The 22,071-nt window shown below is 39.6% G+C and overlaps 1 protein-coding gene across 1 annotated transcript in view; it reads right to left on the bottom strand.

The window, feature by feature from the left end:
* Nucleotides 1–6,794: 6,794 nt before the first annotated feature.
* RAD18 (RAD18 E3 ubiquitin protein ligase) overlaps nucleotides 6,795–22,071 on the bottom strand; it is a 115,142-nt gene continuing 99,865 nt past the window's right edge. Inside the window, exons 12-13 of the mRNA XM_063115055.1 lie at nucleotides 17,412–17,474; nucleotides 6,795–6,980 (exon numbers count right to left, since the gene is read on the bottom strand). Of these exons, the coding sequence (XP_062971125.1) occupies nucleotides 6,878–6,980; nucleotides 17,412–17,474 (166 nt within the window). The 3' untranslated portion in view covers nucleotides 6,795–6,877. The remainder of the gene's footprint in view (nucleotides 6,981–17,411; nucleotides 17,475–22,071) is intronic.

Below are 22,071 nucleotides of genomic sequence, written 5' to 3' on the forward strand. Positions count from 1 at the left end.
AGGGGACTGGACTAGATAACAGCTAAAGTCCCCTCCAGCTCTGATATTCATAATAGAAGGCCAAGCTTGTTCCTATTTATCTGGCACACAAACTAGCTGGACTTCTTTGGCCAGCATTAGAATAATAGCGGCTCTAAAATCTTCCCAGAAAATGTGTCCAGCTGCTATCCAAAACATATGAAACACAGTAGAGGTGTTTTCTAGCCAGTCCCCTCAGAGATCTTAAATACAAATACTATTATATTAGAATACTAAAAGTATTTTTGGTCTTTATTTGCTTATAACTATATAATTGTCTTTTCTTAGTCCCCTTCAGTTTTGGAGCCTCAGCTTTGATAGTTAACAGAAGCAGCAATATGAAAGCTCGTTCGCTTGTTGTGAAATTCCACTGAACAGCTCCACTATGTTTCCTAAGACCATTATTTTAAAACCCAGAGAACAAATTCCTTTTAGAATTTAATACTTTAGTGTCTCCTGTTCTGAAGAACTGGCCATATATTTTATTAAGAGCTAATGTCCCAATAATTCCAATTCTTGGAACCTAAATCATAAATATGAAAAATAAAAACAAAAAACTGTATGCACCACGATGGCCACTTCAACATTATTTATAACTGGAAAAAAATGGAAGTAACCTAAATGTCCAAGAATAGAATATTTGTACAAAATGTGGCACATAATCTAGATGGATTGTTAAGAGGATCATTAAAGAGTATTGATAAGGCACCTTGAAATAGAAGGTGACAAAGCACTGTGTGTGTATGTATGTATGTCTGTACGGAGATGGTCCTGTGTAAGTCATATGAAATTCTGACATTATTGGGAAGTCGGCAGAAACATAGGCACCCATTTGCATGAGCTAACTTACATGAGTATTCTAATATTTTGTATTTTGGACACAAAGGAGTCAAAACATACATGCACGAGTTCCTGAGTGTCTTAGTCTATTTGTGCTGCTATAACAAAACAGCACAGACTGGGTAATTTATAAACAATAGAAATTTATTTCTTACAATTCTGGAGGCTGGGAAGTCCAAGATCAAGACACTGACTGGCAGGTTCAATGTTTGGTGAGAGTGGCTCTCTGCTTCCAAGATGGCGCTATATCCTCCAAGAGAACAAAGGTTGTGTACTCACATAGTGGAAAGGATGGAAAGGAATGAACTCGCTCCTTCAAGTCTTTTTATAAGGTTCATAATTCCATCCATAAGGCTCTGCCCTCATGACTTAATCACCTCCTAAAGTCCCCACCCCTTGACACTACCACATTGGCCACTAAGTTTTAACACATGAATTTTGGGGGACACATTCAGACCACAGCACTGGAGATGGGGGACAAAAAGGACAAGGAGAGAACATGGTGATTAACACTGTCCCCATGGACAGGTTTTCAAGCTTCCTGTAGAGAGTTCATAGGCAAAAGCAAAATCCCTCTATTGCATGCTTTCACAATGCCACACACCTCTCATTTGTTGCACTTATCACAACTGTCAATTAACTTGCATGATTATTTGATTAATGTTTGTCTCCCCTTCTGGTCTACAAGTTCCTCCAAGGCAGTGTCTGTCTGTGTTTTGTGCACTACTTGACATATATTCCTAAGAGTTCAGAGATGAAAAGTGAAGAAGAGAGGAAAGGGAAAGTAAGGGGTAAGGGGAAAGGGAAAAGGAGGAAAGGAGAAAGGAGGAAGAAGAGGGGAGGAGAGAGGAAGCACATTTCTTATGAGGGACATGTTGGGTCCAGCAACAGTACACCATCAAACTGGGAGAGCACATGCTCACCATTTCCACTTGGAACACAGGAAGGTTAAGAGACTACGAGAGAGACAGGAAAGCTAGGCCACCTGAGCACCTTGCAAGTTTGCACCTCGGGACCACAGCAGGGATGGCAACCCAGACAAGGCAGGTCTCCCCTGCAGGACCAGCATGGTGCATGTGACAAAACACTGGGAGGGGGCAAATACCCGGCAGGAGCGGCAGGAGAGCAGCCACATATTCAAGCATGGACTGTGTATTCTGATTAGTCTGAGGCCTGGGAAAGAGATGGGGAAATGCCCCTATTAGGTGTAAGTGTAGGTGGGGGATACAAAGCCAGTAACAGGGATATTAGTGCTAACGTGACCTATTTATAGCCTCAGATGGTCATTCTCAAGGATATCTGAAAAACACTAACATTAAAACCAAAGAAAGATTATCACAACGGTCATGAATTTAATGGTTGTGATTTTCCTCACTAATGTTCATAATTACTTTTAAAATAAATAAAAACACACATAATAGGAAAAATTATGTCTCATTTGAACAACTGTTATTTTCTTTTATCAGATGCTAAGAATTTTGAAATCTACTGCTTCTGCTTTTTCCCTGGTTCTAATGAAATTCAGTCAAATTTAGTGTTCAACCACAGTAACTACCTTAATGTAGGTAGTGATCTGGATAGTTGTTTTCTTCTCATTCTACAGGGCCAGGGCCCATATGAAAAGAAATCCTCCACAAACCCTTCTCTCACTATTTTGACATGGGAATCTTTACCATGTGACTTCATTTTTTTGTTGTTTGTTTTTATTTTTTTTAATTTATTTATTGAATCAAAATCGATTATACATATTTTGGGGGTTGAACATTGAGATATGTTGATTAAATCAATATTACTAGTATACATATTGTTACAAATCGTAATTATTCTTTATGCCCCTTATCCAATCTCTCCCCTTCCCCCACTCCCTCCCCCTCCCCTCTCTAATTGCCCTAGATTTCTTCTCTCCTGAAAGAATAATGGTTACTCTGTTAACTTGTTGCCTAGATGATCTGTCCAGTGCTGAGAGATGTGATCAGGTCTCCCGATATTATCATAAAGCAGATGCTTCTTCTGTCACTCTGAAATGGGTTTTGTGGAAAGAGACATCCTCTTCTTTTCTTTGTCTCTGCTGGTGACTCTTCTTGTGTGACTGCACTCCAGCGGTTGGCGGGCCATCTGCATGGTGGCTGTGGCATCTAGCCGCTTTTGCAGCAGCCATGGTTATTGTGGTGGCTGTGGTGGGCCACCCACATGGAGGTGCTGTTTTTGGCATGCTCCTTGGCACTGGCGTTATACCTGGTTGTGGGGTGTGTTTGGTCCCCTTCTCCATGCCTCTGGTCCCCAGGCAGGCCCCAAGGCGCTGGCGCCATGTGCCTGATTGTGGGAGAGGGGTCTAGTCCCCTTCTCCATGCTTCAGGTCCCCAGGCTGGCCCCGAGGCACTGGTGCAGTTTGCCTGGAAGTGGGAGTGGGGTCTAGTCCCTAGATCCAAGCCTCCAGTTCCCAGGCAGGCCCCAAGGTGCTGGTGATGTGCCTGGGCTGGAACTAATTTTTTGTCCTTTGCTTCTAACATGGGGGAACTTCCTGTGGGAACCAGTACTTGAGCTGTGTGGTTGTTTAAATTGCTACTTTGCTGCTGTTTCCCTAGGGAAGGCTTTTTGTTCAGGTTTTAATGGTTGACCTTATAGGTACTTCCAGCTCTCCAGAGATCCGGTGGATCTGTGTTCTGTAGAATCTCTGATCTGGGCCTGAGTTTTTTCATCAAACCACACCTCATGCATTTCTGCATTCCTGATCAGTCTCCTCTGAGTGGTCCTGTGCTGATTGGGGGGCAGATCAGCTGTCCTTGCTGTGTCCCCGTGTTCCCCTGGTGGGCACGTCTCCCCCACCACCCGTGCTGCAAACACTTCCCATGGGATGGGCCCTGCACAGGTCCCTTGCGATGACTCACCGATGACTCACCAGCCTCTGAATGGATCCCCTTTTTCAGCTGTTCTGGCTCCTCGCTCCTGCGTGGGTCCATGGGAACCCTATTAGTGGTTTTGTTGTCCTGGGGGCTGCCAAGGCCCTCTTCTCTCCTGCTGCTTCCAAGTAACTCCATCTGAAGGGCACAGCTGCGGCATCTGCCGGCTCCTGCTCCATGTGCTTATCAGCTAGAGACTTAAAGCAGCCACGGCTTGAAATGCTCAGAGCAGCTTTTTCTTTCTCTCATCATAGTTTCTCCCACCTTCATGAACTCCATAGGGTCTCTCCCCCTCTTCCCCTGAGCTCCAGCAGCCCCGGCTTGGCTGATGTTACATTTTTATAGTTGTAAATTTGGTTGATTTGTGGGAGAGAGTGACACTGCAGACCGTCTATTCCGCCATCTTGATTGGATCTCTGTGACTTAATTTTTAAAGGCATACCACCTGTTATTATTCACATGGTCTTATACATATGAATTGTTTTTTCAACTAGACCAGTGATTCTCAATGTGGGGTAGAAAGAAGAAAGGAGAGAATGAAAGGATCACCTGACATATCAGAACCATCTGGATGTCCTTTTCTAAATTACACACAGCAGATTGCCTGCACCCACCCAAACCATAAGCATCACTGCCATTATGAGCCAACATAACTAATGAGAATTGTTATACCTTGAGAGGAGTTAGGCAGTAAAAAGATTAATAACCAATGAACAACTAAAAGTTTGGTCAGAGAATTGTGTTTTTACAAACAGATGAATTTTAGATTGAGAAGCTTATTGGTTTCAATTCTGGATTTAACACTTACTCTAAATTCTCTAATCTTTGCCAAATGGATTTAAAAATATCTCCCTTTCAATATATGAATCTTAAATGTATGCTAAGTGCTAACATATAGTGCTCACTAAATGCCATTTAGGCCTTATTTTTCAGGTAGACTTAGAAGTTCCTTTACGTTGGGGATTTCTTAATCTCAGCACCATCAACATTTTAGACTGCATAATTCTTTATCACAGGATATTACAGGCTAAATTATATCCCCCTCCAAAAAAAAATGCCTATGTTGGAAGTCCTAACTCCCAGTACCTTAGAATGTGACTGTATTTAGAGATAGCATCTTTAAAGAGGTAATTAAAGTAAAATGAGGTGATATGGGTGGACCCTGATCCATTATGACTGGATTTATAAGAGATTAGGACACAGACATATATGCACAGAGTAAAAACCATGTGAGGACACAGTGAGAATGCAGCTGTCTGCAACCCAAGAAGAGAGAATGCAGAAGAAACCCTACTGATCTTAGACTTCTAGCCTCCAGAATTGTGAGAAAAAAAATTTCTGTTGTTTAAGCCACCCAATCTGTGGTATTTTGGCAGCCCTGGAAAACTAATATGTGGGGGCTGACCTGTGCATTGTAAGATATTTAACAACATTCCTGGCCTCCACCCATTAATATGGGTAGCACCTCTTCCCATCCCTTACCTCCAGTATGACAGCAAAAATTTCCACACATTGCCAAATGTCCCCTCAGGGGCAAAATCTTCCTGCTTGCCCCACTGAAAACCACTGTTTTAGATAACCTTAGGTCATCTTTGTATTCCCAGTGCTCAGCAAAGTGGCTAATACATAACTAAGAAGATAATCAAATATTTACTGAATGAATTCATGTACCCAGTTCCCTGTCTTGGGTCTCACAGCTCCCTTGAAAATTCCTTCTGCTGCAATTAAAGTAGTAATTACTTTCAGTTTAATTTATAGCATACTGTGTAATCTTTACATATATATCGCATTATTAATGTAATAAACACCTTGCACCATATCCATTGATAGATTCAGTGAGCAGTGCTGCTTTTAGTTTCTGTAATACACCACTCATGGTTTTAAGCAGATGAAATGACTATGACAAATTCTTCTACAGCCATTTGAAGCTCAGGAAACTCATAAAGAAAACAGTTGGATTTCAGTGTGAAAATGCTGAACTTTCAGTTATAACGAGACTCCACACATTACCAGAAACCCCAAAGCACACAAAAGGCCAAAATCAGTGGAGACATTCTTGAAAGGGGGAAGTCACAAATGTTGTGCCTGGAATGTTCATAAATCTGTTGTGTTAACATTGCCATATTTGCTGCCAAGTTATCTGAAAGCTGATGTGTTTGTGTTGGACAGTGGAAGAAGGGTGGGTGTGGGGAAAGGCAGCTCTAAAATGCCAGAGGAAGTATAAGGAACTCTGGAGGGAAGTGGAAACTGCTGGACATTTTGCATACAGATAATTTCTGGCCAACCCATTACAATGATTTGTAGCCCATACTCAACTATTCATAGGATACTCTTTCGAGGACATTATTTTAAATTAATATACAGTCTACTCATTTACAAAATCCATTTGTTGCATACTTTTTGTTTAATAGCTGAGATCAAAACATTAAAGAATCGATTGACCCAAATGAAAAAATACTAACAGTAATCAATTTTAAGTGCCATTTCAGAAGAATACGCCCAATGTTTCAAAGTTATTATGACTTTGTGACTACTGTGACTTTAAATTATAATACTAAGATCCTACTATGAGTAATGTGTAAGATATGTAACAGAAATACATTAAACTCTACATCCATCATGTAACTGCTATAATAGACACGTTGGTGGCCTGGCATCGCACAGACCACCAAGGATGTGCTTTATGACATCGTGCCTTTCCAAAAATATGGATGCTCTTTACTCCTCAACCACTTCATGTGGTAAAGAGATTGAAAAGAATCCTTTTCTGAAGTTGGTTTCTCCATAGAAGAGAAGGCAAATGGCATAAGGACATTCTGAAATTTAGAAACCAAACCAACCCCTTTTGCCAAAGAGTCTGCCCACTTTGCAAAGCTGGTGAACATGTGGATGTTAGCAGTATTAAGGAGAGATGTTTCAGAGGCAGGAGGCAACTGACCAAATGAGGGTATCTTGTAATGTTTTTTCTTCTGGAAAGGCAGAAAAGAATGTAAATCAATCATTCATAATATTTAGAAATTGACACTTTCCCTTGGACATTTATAAATATGAAAAGTATATATGGCAACAAAAGTACCATATTCTGACCACTGCATTGGACAAGTCAGCAGATGTCCACACTAATTCCTATTACGCTTATTTCTTGGTTCAATCTCAGCACTTTCAGGGGCTCTTGTGCGGCGATTCTGTCTTTGACTTATTTCTGTGTCTTGAAGGTCGTTTCTGAAAACAGAAAAAAAGAAATGGCATCTGAAAGAGTAATGATCCTTACTCTACAGCAGTTTCTAGTTTACAAGTGCTTTCAAGCGCATTATTTCATTAAAACCACCAAACAGCCTTCTATGCTATTGATAAATCTATGTTATTATTACGACTATTATTATTCCCACTTTATAACTAAGGAAACAGTGCATTAGCAAAGATCACAAATAGTGAGTGAGTGAGCCAGGTATTAAACCCCTTTCTTCTGAATAAAAATCTGGCAGTTTTATGCTTCTGCTTAGTATGTAGAAAGGAAAGGGGCGGGGGGGGGGGGTTCTTCCATCCTAACAAGAAAAAGCCAGGTAGCCTAACGAAACAAAATTATAACTCTTCTTGATCCTGTCTGAGAGCTAAGGTTGCAAAGTAACCAAAAAATGAAACTTCCAAAGAAAAATAAGCCCCTCTAAAGAGAGATGGACCACACAAATTGTCTCACTTTTGGCAGAGCACTGGAGAGAGAGGTGGCTGCCATACAACTAGGTAAGAAGAAATCAGCTAAAATTTTCATACTGGTTAGGACCACTACTTAAATGTTGACTAGAAGTGGTAATAAAGGCATGAAAGAAGATATAAAAGGTACTACATGCAGATGACATGGCTATACATGTACAAAAGCCAAAAGAATCTATAAACTATTAGAATTATTAAGTAAATGCATTAAAATTCCTGAATACAGAGATCAAGATATAAAATTAGTTTTATATACTAGCAACAGACAATTAGAAAATAGTTAAACAGACAACACAAATACCATTTTCAAGCATTAGAAAACATCAATTATCCAGAAATAAACGTAACAAAAGATGTATATAACTCCTACACAGAGAAGTACAAAACATTAGTAAGAAAAAATCTTTAAGAACCTAAACAAATGAATGAATATAGCACATTCATAGATTAGAATCATCAATACAAAAGAGCTTCTGGAAAATATCTTTATGACCTTGAAGTGCACAAAATTTCTTACAAAGCACACAAAACACACTAACCATAAAGGAAAAAACTACTAACCTGGACATTACAATTAAGAATTTCTGGTCAAAACACACCATTAAGAGAGAAACGGCAACCAACAGAGTGAAAGAAGATGCCTACAATACGTACATCCAACCAGGGACTCACAAAGAACTACTACAAACAACAAGGGGGTGAAAAAAGATAACCCAATTAATAGAAAGTGGGTGCCGAAGATTTAAAGTGGAACTTTGCAAAATAAGATATCTGAAATGTTAACAAGCCTATGAAAATATATTCAACATGGTCATCAGAGAAATCATAAATTGAAATCACAGTAAGATACCACTAGACACCCACTAGAATGCCTAAAAAAGACTAAGAATACCAAGTGTGAATAAGGATATGGAACAGCTGGAACTGCCACTGTTGATGGCAGTTTAAATTAGTACAACCACTTTGGAAACGTGTTTGGCAGTAGCTGGAAGCATGCACACCCTTTGATTCAGCAATACCACTCCTGGGAATACACTCGACAGAAATGAATGCACACACACCAAAGGACATTTACAATTATATTCCTGACAGCCTTATTCATAATAACCCAAAATTCTAACCAAAACATATATCCATCAACAACAGAATGGATAAATAAATGGTGACTTATTCATACAATAAAATACAACGAGACCAGGGTTCTCATATTTTGGCATGTAGCTGCATCACCTGAGGACTTGTCGAAACATAGATTGCTGGGCCCCATCCCCAGAGTGTCTCATTCAGTAGGTTTAAGGTGAGTCTCAAGAATTTGCTTTTTTAACATGTCACCAGGTAATGCAAATGCTACTGTTCTGGGGACCACACTTTGAGAAGCACTGCTATAGGTACAGCAATGAAAAGTAACAAACTACTGCTATATACAATCATGGAAAAATCTCAGAGACACAATGTTGTGCTAAAGAAGGATGCCAAAGAGTGCATACTATACAAGTTTGAAACCAGGCAAAATTAACCCATGGTGACTGAAGTCAAAATAGTCCTTACCTTTGCTGGAGTAGGTTTTGACTGGGAGGAAGCATGAAGGGGGCTCCTAGAATACTGCTAATCTTCAGGTCTAGGTCAGGGTGGTGGTTGCACAGATGTTATAACAGTCTGGTATGCTGCTGGCCCCCAATGAACCACACTTCCTGCTTTTGTGTAGTCCCCTCCCCTAGAATCTGGAGCTGGTCCTGTGACTCACCTTAACCAGTAGAGTGTGGTGGAAGTGATGCAGCACTAATTTCAGGACTAAGTCTTAAGAAGGCCTGATAGCTTTCATATTTGCACTCTTGGGAGCTTTTTCAGTCTGGGTCCAATCAGGAACAATAATTTGAAAAGAGCAGTATATTAGTCTGTTTCTATTGTTTATAATAGAAATACCTAAAACTGGGTCACTTGTAAAGGAACAATATTTATTGCTTACAGTTTCAGAGGCTGGGAAGTCCACAGCCCAAGGAACACATCTGGTGAGGGCCTTGTTCTTGGTGGTGGCTTGACAGCCACAGAGTGTCCCATGGTGAATATGGCAGGAACAGAGAGAGTATAACCTCCTCACTCACTCTTCTTTTAAAGCCATCAGAACCATGCCCATGACCACCATTAAACCATTGTTTTAGTCCATTTTGTGTTGCTATAACAGAACTACCTGAGATTGGGTAATTTATAAAGAACAGAGATTTATCTGGCTTACGATTCTGGGACAGCTGCATCTGGCACGGGCCTTAGGCTGCTTCTACTCATGGCAGAAAGCAGCAGGCAGCCAGCGGGTACAGGCAGATCACATGGCAAGAGGAAGCAAGAGAGACAGAAAGGAGGTACCAGGGTCCTATAAACAACAAGCTCTCGGGGGAACTGATAGAGCGAGAACTCGCTCATTACTCCCACCTCCCCCAGGGAAAGCATAAATCCATTCATGAGGGATCCACCCCCATGACTCAATCAGTTTCCAACACTGCCACATTGGGGATCAAATTTCCACATGAGTTTTGGAGGAGACAACACATTTAACCTCCATCAACCATCAATGGACTAATCCAATCACCAGGGCACAGTGCTCACAATGTATCACCTCTTCAAGGACCCACTTCTCAATTACCAGAATAGGATTTCCTACTCTCTTAACACTGTCAAGTGGAGGTTAAGTTTTTAATACCTGGAACTTTAGGTGACACAATTCCATCGATAGAAGCAGTTTAATATAAAGAATGACAAAGGATAACAGGGATTGGAGTAATGAGGAAATGGCTAATAAGAAGTAAAGGGAACTCTACAGAATATAAAAATAGCAGATAAAAGGTATAGCCACTACCTCGAAGGTTCAGATAGAGAACCCAAAGAAGAGCTCCTCCCACGGCTGAGAACCACTGCTCCAGGCAGAGCAATGTGCTGCTGGCCATTGTGCACTGCAGGAGCCAGGCACTAGAGAAGCTGCAAGCACTATAGGAGCCTGGCAAGTGAGTACAAAGGAACCAAAGGCAAAATCCTTTCCTTTTGCAATGTCTCCCCAGTGCCCCCTACTGATAAAACTTAACATCAAGAGCGCTGGCAAAGGAAAAATATTCAAAGGGCCCAGTTTAATTTTTGCAGAGGCAAAAAAGGATGAATTTGGAGCTGAGAGGCAATAAACTGATAACTGGTACAGGAGCCCCCAGACAGGAAATCCAGCTATCCTGCTGATAAGACTACATAAAGAGACCACGTAGAGAAGACACATGGAAACGACTAGGCTCCAAGACTACATGGAAAGAGGAGAAGTCCAGATGTCTCAACTGAACTATAGCCTCCAACAAACCTGCCACCTGAATGCAATAGTCTGAGCCCAGGTTGAAGAATGGTTATGGTTTAAGCTCCTAAGGTTTAGGGTGGTTTGTTACACAGCAGTTAAAAACCAAACAGAAACTGTTCCTGTATAATGTCTGCTTCAGTTATCTATAGATCAAACCATTTTCAAATTTAAGACAACATGATCATTTATTTGCTCATGATTCTGAGATCTGGGCAGGGCTTAGAACAGACAGCTTAACTGGGTTTGAAGGATCCACTCTCAAGATGGCTCATTTAAATAGCTGGCAAGTTGGTGCTGCTGCTGGCTGGAAGCTTAGCAAGAGGTGATGGCTGGGTCTTTGGTTCTCCTACAGTTGGCCTCTCTCCATGCCTAGGCTGAGCATCTCACAGCATAGTGGCTGTGTTCCAAGGAGAAGCACCCCAAGAGTGAGAGTTCCAAGAGGACAAGGCCCACTGTGCAAACGCTTATCAAGCTTCTTCTCACATCACAAGGCCAAGTCCAGAATCAATGTGGGACTCAAGAGTGCGAGTAATGGGAGGCACAGTTCACAGGGGGGCCACCAAAGTAACCCTAAATGTGTCCCCTGCAAGTTCATGTATTGGCAACTTGACCCCCACTGTAATAGTATTAAGAGGGTGGGAAATCCAATTATGATATTTGAAAGGTGGGACCTTTAAGAGGTGATTAGATTGTGAGGGCTGTGCCCTCCTGAATGGATTGATCTATTCCTGGAGTAACGGGTATGGTTCTGATGGCTTTAGAAGGAGAGCAAGTGAGAAGGTTAACTCTAGCTCAGCCCTTTTGGCCATGTGATACCCTGGGTTGCTGTGGAGTCACCCCACCAAGAAGAGGGCCCTTACCAGATGTGTTTCCTGGACTTTGGACTTGCCAGCCTCTGAAACAGTAAGAGATAAATTTCATTTCTTTATGAATTACCCAGTTTTAGGTATTCTGTTATAAGCAACAGAAATGGACAAATACACCAGGTTATATCAGTTGTACAAATTCATCAAGCCATATACCTAAGATTTGTCCACTTTAATGTAGATATGTTAAACTTCAATAAAGTTACCTCCCCCCCAAAAATAGACAGCCAAATTGTTAATAGTCCTCCATTAGAAAACAACAGGCTCGGGCCAGCTCGTGGCTCACTCGGGAGAGTGTGGTGCTGATAACACCAAGGTCATAGGTTCGGATCCCATATAGGGATGGCCGGTTCTCTCACTTCGGAGAGTGTGGTGCTGACAGCACCAAGTCAAGGGTTAAGATCCTCTTACCGGTCATCTTTAAAAAAAAAAAAAACTGGCTCATAAGTGCATGCAAATGACTTCTCATGGGGTTAAGATGAAATGCTGATTGAGAACAGAGAAAATTACTCTTCCTTTCTTGATTTTATAAGAATATTATGGAAAACAATTTTCTAACATTTTCTTTTTAAGGCACTATGAGATGATAAAGAGTTAAAAAATTTCTGAACTGGCAATCCTTACCCCATCACAGGTTCTTGAAGCCATGCAAGACCTGTCACTAACACGTAAATCTACTAGTGAGTACATTCAGATACAATAAACACTGTTTGACTGACAGAATGACACACCGATTCATTCATATATTTATTGAGTGTCTACTATGGGCCACCCAGGCACTGTGCTAGGTGCCAGGGATTCAAAGTCCAGTGAAGTTAACTCTCTAGAAAGGGAGTCAGGTGTTAAGTGTAGAGTGCCACAGGAGCAGAGTCAGGGGCTTCTGAACAGAGTTGTGAAGAAAGGAATAACAACTCCTAGCTAGGTGAAGAAAGGGGAAAAGGCAACTCAGGCAGAAGCAACAGCATGTGTGAAGTCTCATAGGCAAGGAGGCATAACTCATGAGGCAACCATGAGCGGTTCAGTTGGGATGAAACAGAGTCGTGGGTGAGGAAGTGAGGGGATGATATTCCACCAGCCAGCCAGGTAGGCTGTGGCCAGACCATGAAGAGCCTCAGATACTGAGAGCTCTTGAAGGATTTTAAAGTATAAGGGGAAAAACACACATAGTTCAGATCTCACTGGCTGAATGAACTGGTAATAACTAGAGGAAAAGAGACAGTCAGACGGCTGTTGCCACAAGCTGGAGAGAAGAGCAAAGGCCTGCAGCAGCAGCTGTCACACAAAGGAGCTGACAGAGCGACTGCAGACAGAGGTGGCACCAGCGACACCTGGGAGCTTGTTAAAAATGCAAATTTTTAAGCCCCACTCTAAATCTATTGACTCAGAATCTCTGGGGGTAAAGCCCCTAATTTGTGTTTTCACAAGTCCTCCAAGTGATTCTGATGTATACATAAGTCTGAGAAGCACTTATCTATAGGATTTTGTAGTTGACTGCATGTGAGTGATAAGGGAAAGTGAAAAGTTTAAAATGATTCCTGGGTGTCTGACCATTCACCAAGAGAGGGGACAGTGGAGGAGGAGCAGGTCTGGAAAAAAAGGACTTAGATTCTCTAAGGCACATATATTTTCCCCACATTTTATGTATTAAGAAAGTGAAACCTGGAAACATGAAATGACATACCAGGACCATTTTGTTCCTTTTTTCAATAGTTCAATGTAAATATATCTTTGTAGCTAGCACTGTGTGTGGATATTTTTTTCTTGTATATTATGATGTTTTGACATCTTAAAAAACTTTTCTGGCTGGGGAAAGACTGCCCCTGATGAAGTGGAGAGAGGCTAGCTGATTCTTAGAGATAACAAAGGGCCCAGCCAGGATATGCACTATTGGTTAGTTTGCCTCTGATGTGCAAACTGACCAGTCCAGAGCCACAACTCCTCTACCTGGTCCCACTAACCCCGGAGGCAATATTCCTTTGCCTTAATCATCCCAGGGCCAGGTACCAGGTAACTAGAGACCACCTCTACAGATGAGTGTAGATTAATCCTAAATTGTTCACCCTGCCCTGCCTTGCCTGTCCCATGAAAACCCCAATATATTCTGGCCTAAACCTTCTCGCTCCTGTCTTCTGCTGCCTGACTACCCTAGCATCTTTCCCGTGTGGCCCTGCATGCCATGCTCCCTTGTCTCTAGGAACTGTGAGCATAATAAGCTTTGTTTTCCTGAGCCTCTCCTCTGTCTCCTCTTGTAGCCACATCTGACGGACTATCTCATAAAAGAATACAAAGCATAGCTCAAAACAGTTACATGAACCAATATTTACAGACATAAGAATGCAAGACCAGTGTGTAGAAAATAAGTTTTTCTGTTGTTTATGAAAATACTGCTTTATATGGAGCAATGCATTGCTAATGAAACTTCTAAATCATTTATGGAATTAGGAGAATGTGTGGGAACTGAAATACTAATATCTCAAATATGCCACTTGTCGTACCACAAAACATGCCTATAAGCTTAAGGCAGGTATTTGTGGAATTGCTACATTTTGTTGAAAAAATAAAGCCACAGAGGTGTTTTCTGACCATGCCTCTAAAACCCCATTATAGTGTAAGCATGTACACAGAAGGAACCATGGCTGTTTAAACTGTTCTATACTCAGCTGAAATCAGGAGGCCTGGATTCTGATCCTCACAGTGCCACTAACTTCTGGACCTTGACCTAGTCTATTTAACTCTCTGAAGCTCAGTTTCCTTCTCTATAAAAGGAAGGGACTAAACTAAATAAGCTCTTACATCCTTCCAGCTTTAACAGTTATTTTTTGTGAGCAGTAAGTGATGGGATTTGTTTTTTCCATGCTGACAGTAATGATTTTAAGAGGTCATCATTATCAAGAATGAGCTTGGGCTCAGGAATTCTGGGCTACAGCCTGTCACAGCCATTGGTGTCAGGGTTTAGTTCAGCATGAACAAGTACAAGAGGAAGTACTTAGCCAAGGAGTGGTCTGCTCTCCCGGAATTAAAAGTTAAATAATACTTAGATGAGAAAGAATAATGCAGCCAATCTCTTAAACTTTCATAAAACGCTGTTTGAACCATCAAATATCTCATGATAAACCTACTCACAACCCACCACCCCCCTACCCCCTAGATATCCCATACCTGTGCACTCTCTTAGTGACTCAGCTATGAAACAACAAAATGTCAACAGCACAGAAAACCTCTTCTTCTTTGGAAAAGGAGTATAGTTTAGTGGTTGAAAGAGCTGACTTTGACATACTAGATTAGAATCTCCACTCCATCAACTATCATTGATTGCTATGTGACCTTGGGCTACAGATTTCCCTCTTTCAGCCTCAGTTTCCTCTCCATAAAACAGGAATAATAATAGTACCTCATAGTGTTGTTATGATATTTAAACAAGATCACATATGTAAAGTATTTACTATAAGTTAGACTTTTGTTGACACTGGGGTTACAATAATGAACTTACAGACCAGTAGGGGTGATGGGCAAACACATAAAACGAACGTGCTGGAAAGAGGAGGACACGGTGCTATAAGAGCCTACGGTAGCTGCACTTGATCCAGTAAAGGTCAAGAAAGACTTCAGAAGTAGCTGTTGAGGTGAGATCTGAAGGGTGAGTAGGTATGTAAACTAGATGAAGAAGGATGAGCAGAACATTCTGGGTAGAGCAGTAAGCTTGTTCAAAGGCCATGTGGTTGGGAGAAAGCTTCACATATAGGAGGACCTAAGAAGTCTGTATGAATGAAGCAGAAAGAATGCATGGGTGTGTAATAAGAGATGAGTCTGAAAAAGGGAGAGTAGAGATCATGCAGGACCTTTTAAGCATATTAAAGAATCCTTTCCTGATCCTAAGAGGAACAAGAAGCCATTGAAGATGTTTAAAGCAGAGAGATAAGTAACAGTAATCAAATTAGCATTTTGGAAAAGCCACTCTCGTGTGGCAATCAGATTATAAAGAAGCCAGAAGAAATGAGGACAGACAAATTAAGGGGCTATTGCCCAATTAAGACATGATGGTAGCATGGATTAGAATGATGACAGAGGTGGAAATAAATTGATGGGCTCCAGAAATATTTAAGTAAAACCTACAGGACTGAACATACATAGGACATACAGGCAATGGAGAAAAAGATGTCAAGAATGACACCTCGTTTTAGGGAGGCTTAGGAAATTGGCTGAAAAAGAACAATGGAAAAGGATCATGTTTTTATTTTGTTTTAAAAACTTTTGGGGAGGGGGTGTATGAAGAGTACAAAGATCAAGTGTTAAGATTTGCACATGCTGATTCTGAGGGTTCTTAAAAATATCCAAGAAGAGACATCAAGTATGTAGTTGGGTATAAGCTCAGGAGAGGTACGGGCAGGAGATATAAATTTATTAGGAGAAAAATTTAATCTTGACCATCATCAACAATTAATGGCCTGGTTGAGAATAAACCAGAAAAGAACATGTAAAAGAAAGAGCTGGAGAAGCAAGAGATACTACGTATCAGAAGCCAAGGAAGACAAGAATTTAAGAAAGGTGAAGAAGTAAATAGTAGTAAGTACTTCTAAGAAGTCAAGGAACAAGAGGTCTGAAAAACTGTCTTTTGGATTTAGTAACATGGAGGTCTTCAATGACTTTAGTGAAAGCTATTTCAGAAGAATGATGGAACTGGCTGGACATGTTAAAGAGTAAATGGGAGATAAGGATATAGAAACTGCAAAAAACTTTCAAGAAAGGAAGGAGAGATACAATGGTAGCTGTGGATGGATGAGAGATTGAGTAAGATGTTTTTGATTTGGTTCATGATGGGACAGATTCATGCATACTAAAACCCAACGGGAAAGATACAGTTGAGAGGGATAGGTTGCCCATATAAGAGAGAAAAGGGAAAAGTGATAAAGTTCCTGACAAGAGGATAGGAATGAGCTAGGAACGAGAAGGAGGAATTCACCTCAGATAGGAAGAGGGAGATTTATGTTTGGTATTAGGAAGATGAGGATTCCCATATGATGGCTTCTATTTTCTCTAAAAGGAAGAGAAGAGGTCTTCAGCTGGGGGTGGAGCCATTAAAAAGAGTTGAGAACATTTCAAATAATCCTTATGAAGAATAGGAAAAAGAACCCAACACAGAAACGGAAGAAAATTGCTAGGCAGTTATGAGGGTCCATTTGAGGTATGTGACCAGAAATTATAGTGTAGCAAATCACTCCTGTTGTACATACTCATATAGATAGATCACTACTTGTAGAGAGACAGTAATAAAAATGTAATATTCATCAGCATTGTTCCTTTCCTCCTTACCTATCAGTGGTACCTTGAATAGGTCCCCTCTAACATTCTAATTTCCCTGACTGATTCATTAGTGATATGGGAAAAGGGGCAATATTTCATTTATCCCATACTTATCAGGTCTCATGACTTGGACCATCTAGAAAGGGATTAAAAGTTTTCTAACTATTCTGAGCCAGTGTTTAAGGCCAAACTATTCATTGCCCATAGGAACAATTTATCCTTACATAAACAATTTCTGCTAAGTAACTATAAAGTTATTATACTAGCACTCCATTTCTAAACAGAAATATACAGAAACAAGAAGTAAACTGGAAATCTACCTTGTATGTGAATTATTACTTTCTTCAATCAGAAAGCATAAATATTCTTTTGTTTAAAAATCAGCTGTATAGAATTATAATTTCTCAGATCAAAGTACATACTTATTTCTTGATTATGAAAACTCACTTATGTAATGCTTCCCAGGCTTCCTCTTCTTCTAGAAGATCTCTTATGATGTCTGAACTGGAACTAAAGGAATATGTACATCAGTATTGCCAGACAACAAAAAAACTGTATGCTTCCACTTATACAAAATTCTAGAAAATGCAAACTAGTCTATGCCGACAAGAAAGCAAACTAGTGGTTATCTACAGGGGCAAGGTGATGGGGCAGGGGGGGGGCAGGCGGTGTGGATGGGCAAGAAAGGATGACAAAGCGACACAAGAAAACTTTGGAGGTGACGGATATGTTCATCGTCTTGACTGTAGAAATAGTTTCATACTGTATACATTTATCAAAACTTGAACTGCACACTTTAAATATTTTCAGTTTACTATACATCAAATACATTACAATAAAGCTGTTAAAAAACTTAATTAGCAATAATAATGAAAAATATCACTAAAGTTTAAATAAATCATCCATCAACATAAAACCTGGATCCAAATGGAAAAGTCACGAGCCTTTTCAATTTCTTATGCCAACCAAAGATCAAATCATGTTTTAAAACCTGCATTTCTAGTAATGAGATTCACAAGAGATATCAAGTTCCTAAGTGCCTTTTAGTTTCTTTGTAACCAAAGTAAAGCAAAAATTAATTAATTTTAATTGTGCTAATAATGGAGTTTGTTATAATTCAGCCTGGCTTACAGTGCTGTAACTTTAGCCTACCTGTGCAGGGTAAAGAAGGTTACAGAAGGCAGGTATTATTTCTTTAAAAACAAAAGCTGTTTAAAAAATAATAATAAATAAATAAATAAAAATAAAAAATAAAAAAGCTGTTTTAAGGCTTTATGCATCTTGTTTTTACCCAAATAAACAATTTTTTTTTTTTTTAAAGATGACCAGTAAGGGGATCTTAACCCTTGACTTGGTGTTGTCAGCACCATGCTCACCCAATGATCTAACCAGCCATCCCTATATGGGATCCAAACACATGGCCTTGGTGTTAACAGCACCACTCTCCTGAGTAAGCCACAGGCCGGCTCCAAATAAACAATTTTTTTTAAAGGATATATGTATCAACATCAAAAAATCATTTTTTTAGAAATCCAAGATATAGACTGCCATGGACATTGTATGGGACAACTCAAGTAGTTGTCACTATCCCTGGGTGGAAAAGGCTAAAACAAAGTAATATAATCTCATATCCTCTCAGGTAAGAAACAACATTTTTTAAAATGTTAGTACCAATCATTTCTCTGATGTTATTAATAAATAAAAGTTTAAAAATTACAAAGATTGAAAGTGTCCACGACTCATTCTTAACCACTTCTGACAAATCACTTTGAAGCAATGTTTGCCTATCATGACTGAACAAAAAAAAAAAAAAAAAAAGAGGCAACTACAGTCATGACATACAGTCTGTACCAAATGTTTTATTCAAGGGATTACCCCCTAAATCCCAGGACTCTCGCTATATGCATGGCCCACCCTGATTATGATTCAAATTTGTAATGGCCTATGTGTGGAGAATCCAGTCACACTGCAAGCACATCAACCCTCTAATAGATCTAGCACAATGGTTCCCAGGCATTTCATTCAGGATAAAGAGCTCATATAGCACTAGCAATATTTTTAGTATTTGTGGCTTGAGAAAATACATAATAATAAAGAACCATTATAAGTTCAGTAATACTTTTAGTTTGTATGTTAGTCCTTATAGCAGCTCATGCATACATTTCTTTAGTATATTCATTTGTGAAATACTATTTCATCTACATACAATCATATTTTATCTACAGACCCACCGCAACCATTACTTAAGGCTCCTGGGTTGGAAACCATTGATCTAGCCTATCATTTGTACTCAAGCATCTACTACTCTTTTATACTGCGGGTAGCCGCTTGCTCCAAAGCAAGTGTCTCTGAGAATAGCAATGCATTAATTTATCGTCAGCCACTTTTACCTTAAACTGGTTTACAACAACCTTTCCCATTAAATAGCTAGCTAAATGTAGTATGTTTTTTTGGAATAAAGGAGGAAGAGCAGAAGGCCTGAAGGACATTAAGGCAGATTTCACCAACATTATTATTTTCTGAAGAGATGGACCCTCACAACCACTCACTAGGGAGGGTTATATACACTGTCACACCAATACCCACAGAAGCAGTTCCAAACCTTTCCGTTTACAGGATCCCAATCCTTGTTACTCCTTACTTTGGAGATAACTACTCCAACTTTATAAAGAAAACTGAAGCTACTTTAACCTAACCTTTTCCTTCCCTTTTCACTATCCAAAGTAATCCATTCTTTACCTGGATAAAGTTTAAGGCAGTGTTTCTCAACCTTTTTTCATTATCATTCCCCTAAGGAGCCTTTTCAGACTTTTTTCCACCCCACCAATGAAATTTTAATACCACAAATATAATGTATACCTGTTTATGTAGTGTGTGTGTATATATCTGTGCTGTATACATAAAAGAAGTAAGTTTTTTTGCCTCCCCTCTTTGCCCCCACCTAGAACCAATTTCCACCCCCAGGGGCAGATATCGCTCCTATAGAGAACCCATGAGCTAGAGGAATGAGAATTGGGGGGTGATCATGTAGCCTGGGGTCTGATAGGTATCACAGAGCTAGAGAAAGAGTAAAGTCAGCTTCTTGCCAACGCCTCCAACACATCATTTTTTTTTAACAGGAAGGACACAAGGCATCCCTACAATTCCAGCTAAGTGAGCAGGACAGCCAAACCTGTCAACCAACCTAGTAGAGTCTGTGATCAATTTACCTAGGTGCTTTCAAATTACCAGCACAAATCACTGATTTGTTAAAGGGAAATATTTGCGGTACATTAATGAGATGTACCTAAGAGGTTTTTGCTATGCTACCTCAGTGAAAACAGATGGTAGAGGAAGTTTACAAAAAACACAACTCAGAGGTTGCCTGCAATCTCCTCTTCCTCTGTGACTTCAACCTCACTGCACGGCCAGGCTATGCAGCTCCCCAATGTACTCAGCTTGTTACCTTTCCTTCACCTCCACCTCAGACACTTACCTGCATGATAACCGAATCACTAAATGCACCAACACAAAGATTGGGAGGTTTGAAGTTTACCTACAATGAAGTTTAAGGATTATTTGCTATATTTGCTGCTCCAATTCTAGTCACCACTGAAAAACTGAGAGTTGATGCTAATGCAATTAAAATACCACACAGAATTGTTAATTCCTTTTTAAAGTAATATACTTACTATATTCTACTCAAAAGCTACATTCCTGAAATTAAACAGTTTCACAAATAGGATTTTATAAAGAGACTATTAAGCTTAAAAGTCTGTGTTAGTAAAATTATCACTCTCAGATCTCTTCCTTGTGGATAGAAGCAAGTGATATTCCTTAAGTCTTAGTCACTTTAACATACCTTTAAGATGAAAAATTCCTTTAATATACTTTCAAGACATCTAAAAATTGTCCTCCAGAGAAAATGAGTTACTCACTTTCATATACCTGGGGTTTGAGCATGCACAAGCCTACACAACTATAGCTTTTAAGTTTAGAACGAGGAACTTTTTCAGAGTAAACTTCAGCTTCTCTATTATTTGGGTTTGGAACATTCTGGAAGACCACTCTTTAAGAAGCTGGATGAAAATGAGGTCTGGTACATGAAAGTTACAGCTGTCCTGTGGAAGGGCATTCAAATCGTGCTCTCTGATGTCACCATCGGTCCAAGATAGAGTGGCTATTATTTTAAATACAAAGATTCACTGGCAAAAAAATACAAATGAGAAAGATGCACTGGCAAAAAAATATAAATCTTGAATTCTATGGAATTCCCAACCTCTGTTCAGGAAGATTCCAGTAGGCTTATTTAGAATACCCACACTTAATTTTTCATACCATTTAGACCCTATTTTCAGCTCAGTGTTTCAGAAGCATAAGCTAACTCTGTGTGTGCGTGTGTATGTGTGCATGCACATGCACACACACCACACCTTGGCTTACTTACTCATCCTATATTTTACCCTTGTCATTTTCCGACCAAAAGCAGCACAACTTCTCATCAGGCAAAGAAAGACATCAGCTTTGCACGTTCCTTTTGTAGCATCTTATTTCATTCTTCTTATTGTTGTTGCTGTCTTTTTTGTCTTAAGGATATGCACATCTATTTGTTCAAATAAATACAGAAACTGAATAACAGATTAAAAACAAAATACTCTTTAGAAAGTAGGGCTCCAAATTTTCACAAAAATTGGAGATGTAAAACATTAAAATTTACTTATTTTATAATCTCTACAATTATTTGAAATAGCTCTTTAAAGTCTTCCAAAAGCATGCAAATATCAAATTAATTTCAACAGAGGAAGATGAATAAACTTTTCAAAGGTAAATTAATTTCTCAGGAAATCAACAAGTCCACTTAATAGAAAGAAATCAAGAACAGAAATTAAATATCTAAGTTTACCACCATAAATTGTATAAAAAATCAATAAAACAGAACATAAACACAAGGGCATTTCAAAAAGTTCATGGAAAAATACAATTGAAAGATAATGGAACTTTTTGTTTAAATTTTTCATTTTTTTTGAAAGACTAAGATCATAGAAAACATGTTCTCTGACAACAATAACAGAAGGAAATTTAGAAAACTCACAAATGTGTGGAAACTAAACAAAACTCTCCTAAATAA

The sequence above is a fragment of the Cynocephalus volans genome, chromosome 11, assembly GCF_027409185.1.
Source record: "Cynocephalus volans isolate mCynVol1 chromosome 11, mCynVol1.pri, whole genome shotgun sequence".
Classification (NCBI taxonomy): domain Eukaryota; kingdom Metazoa; phylum Chordata; class Mammalia; order Dermoptera; family Cynocephalidae; genus Cynocephalus; species Cynocephalus volans.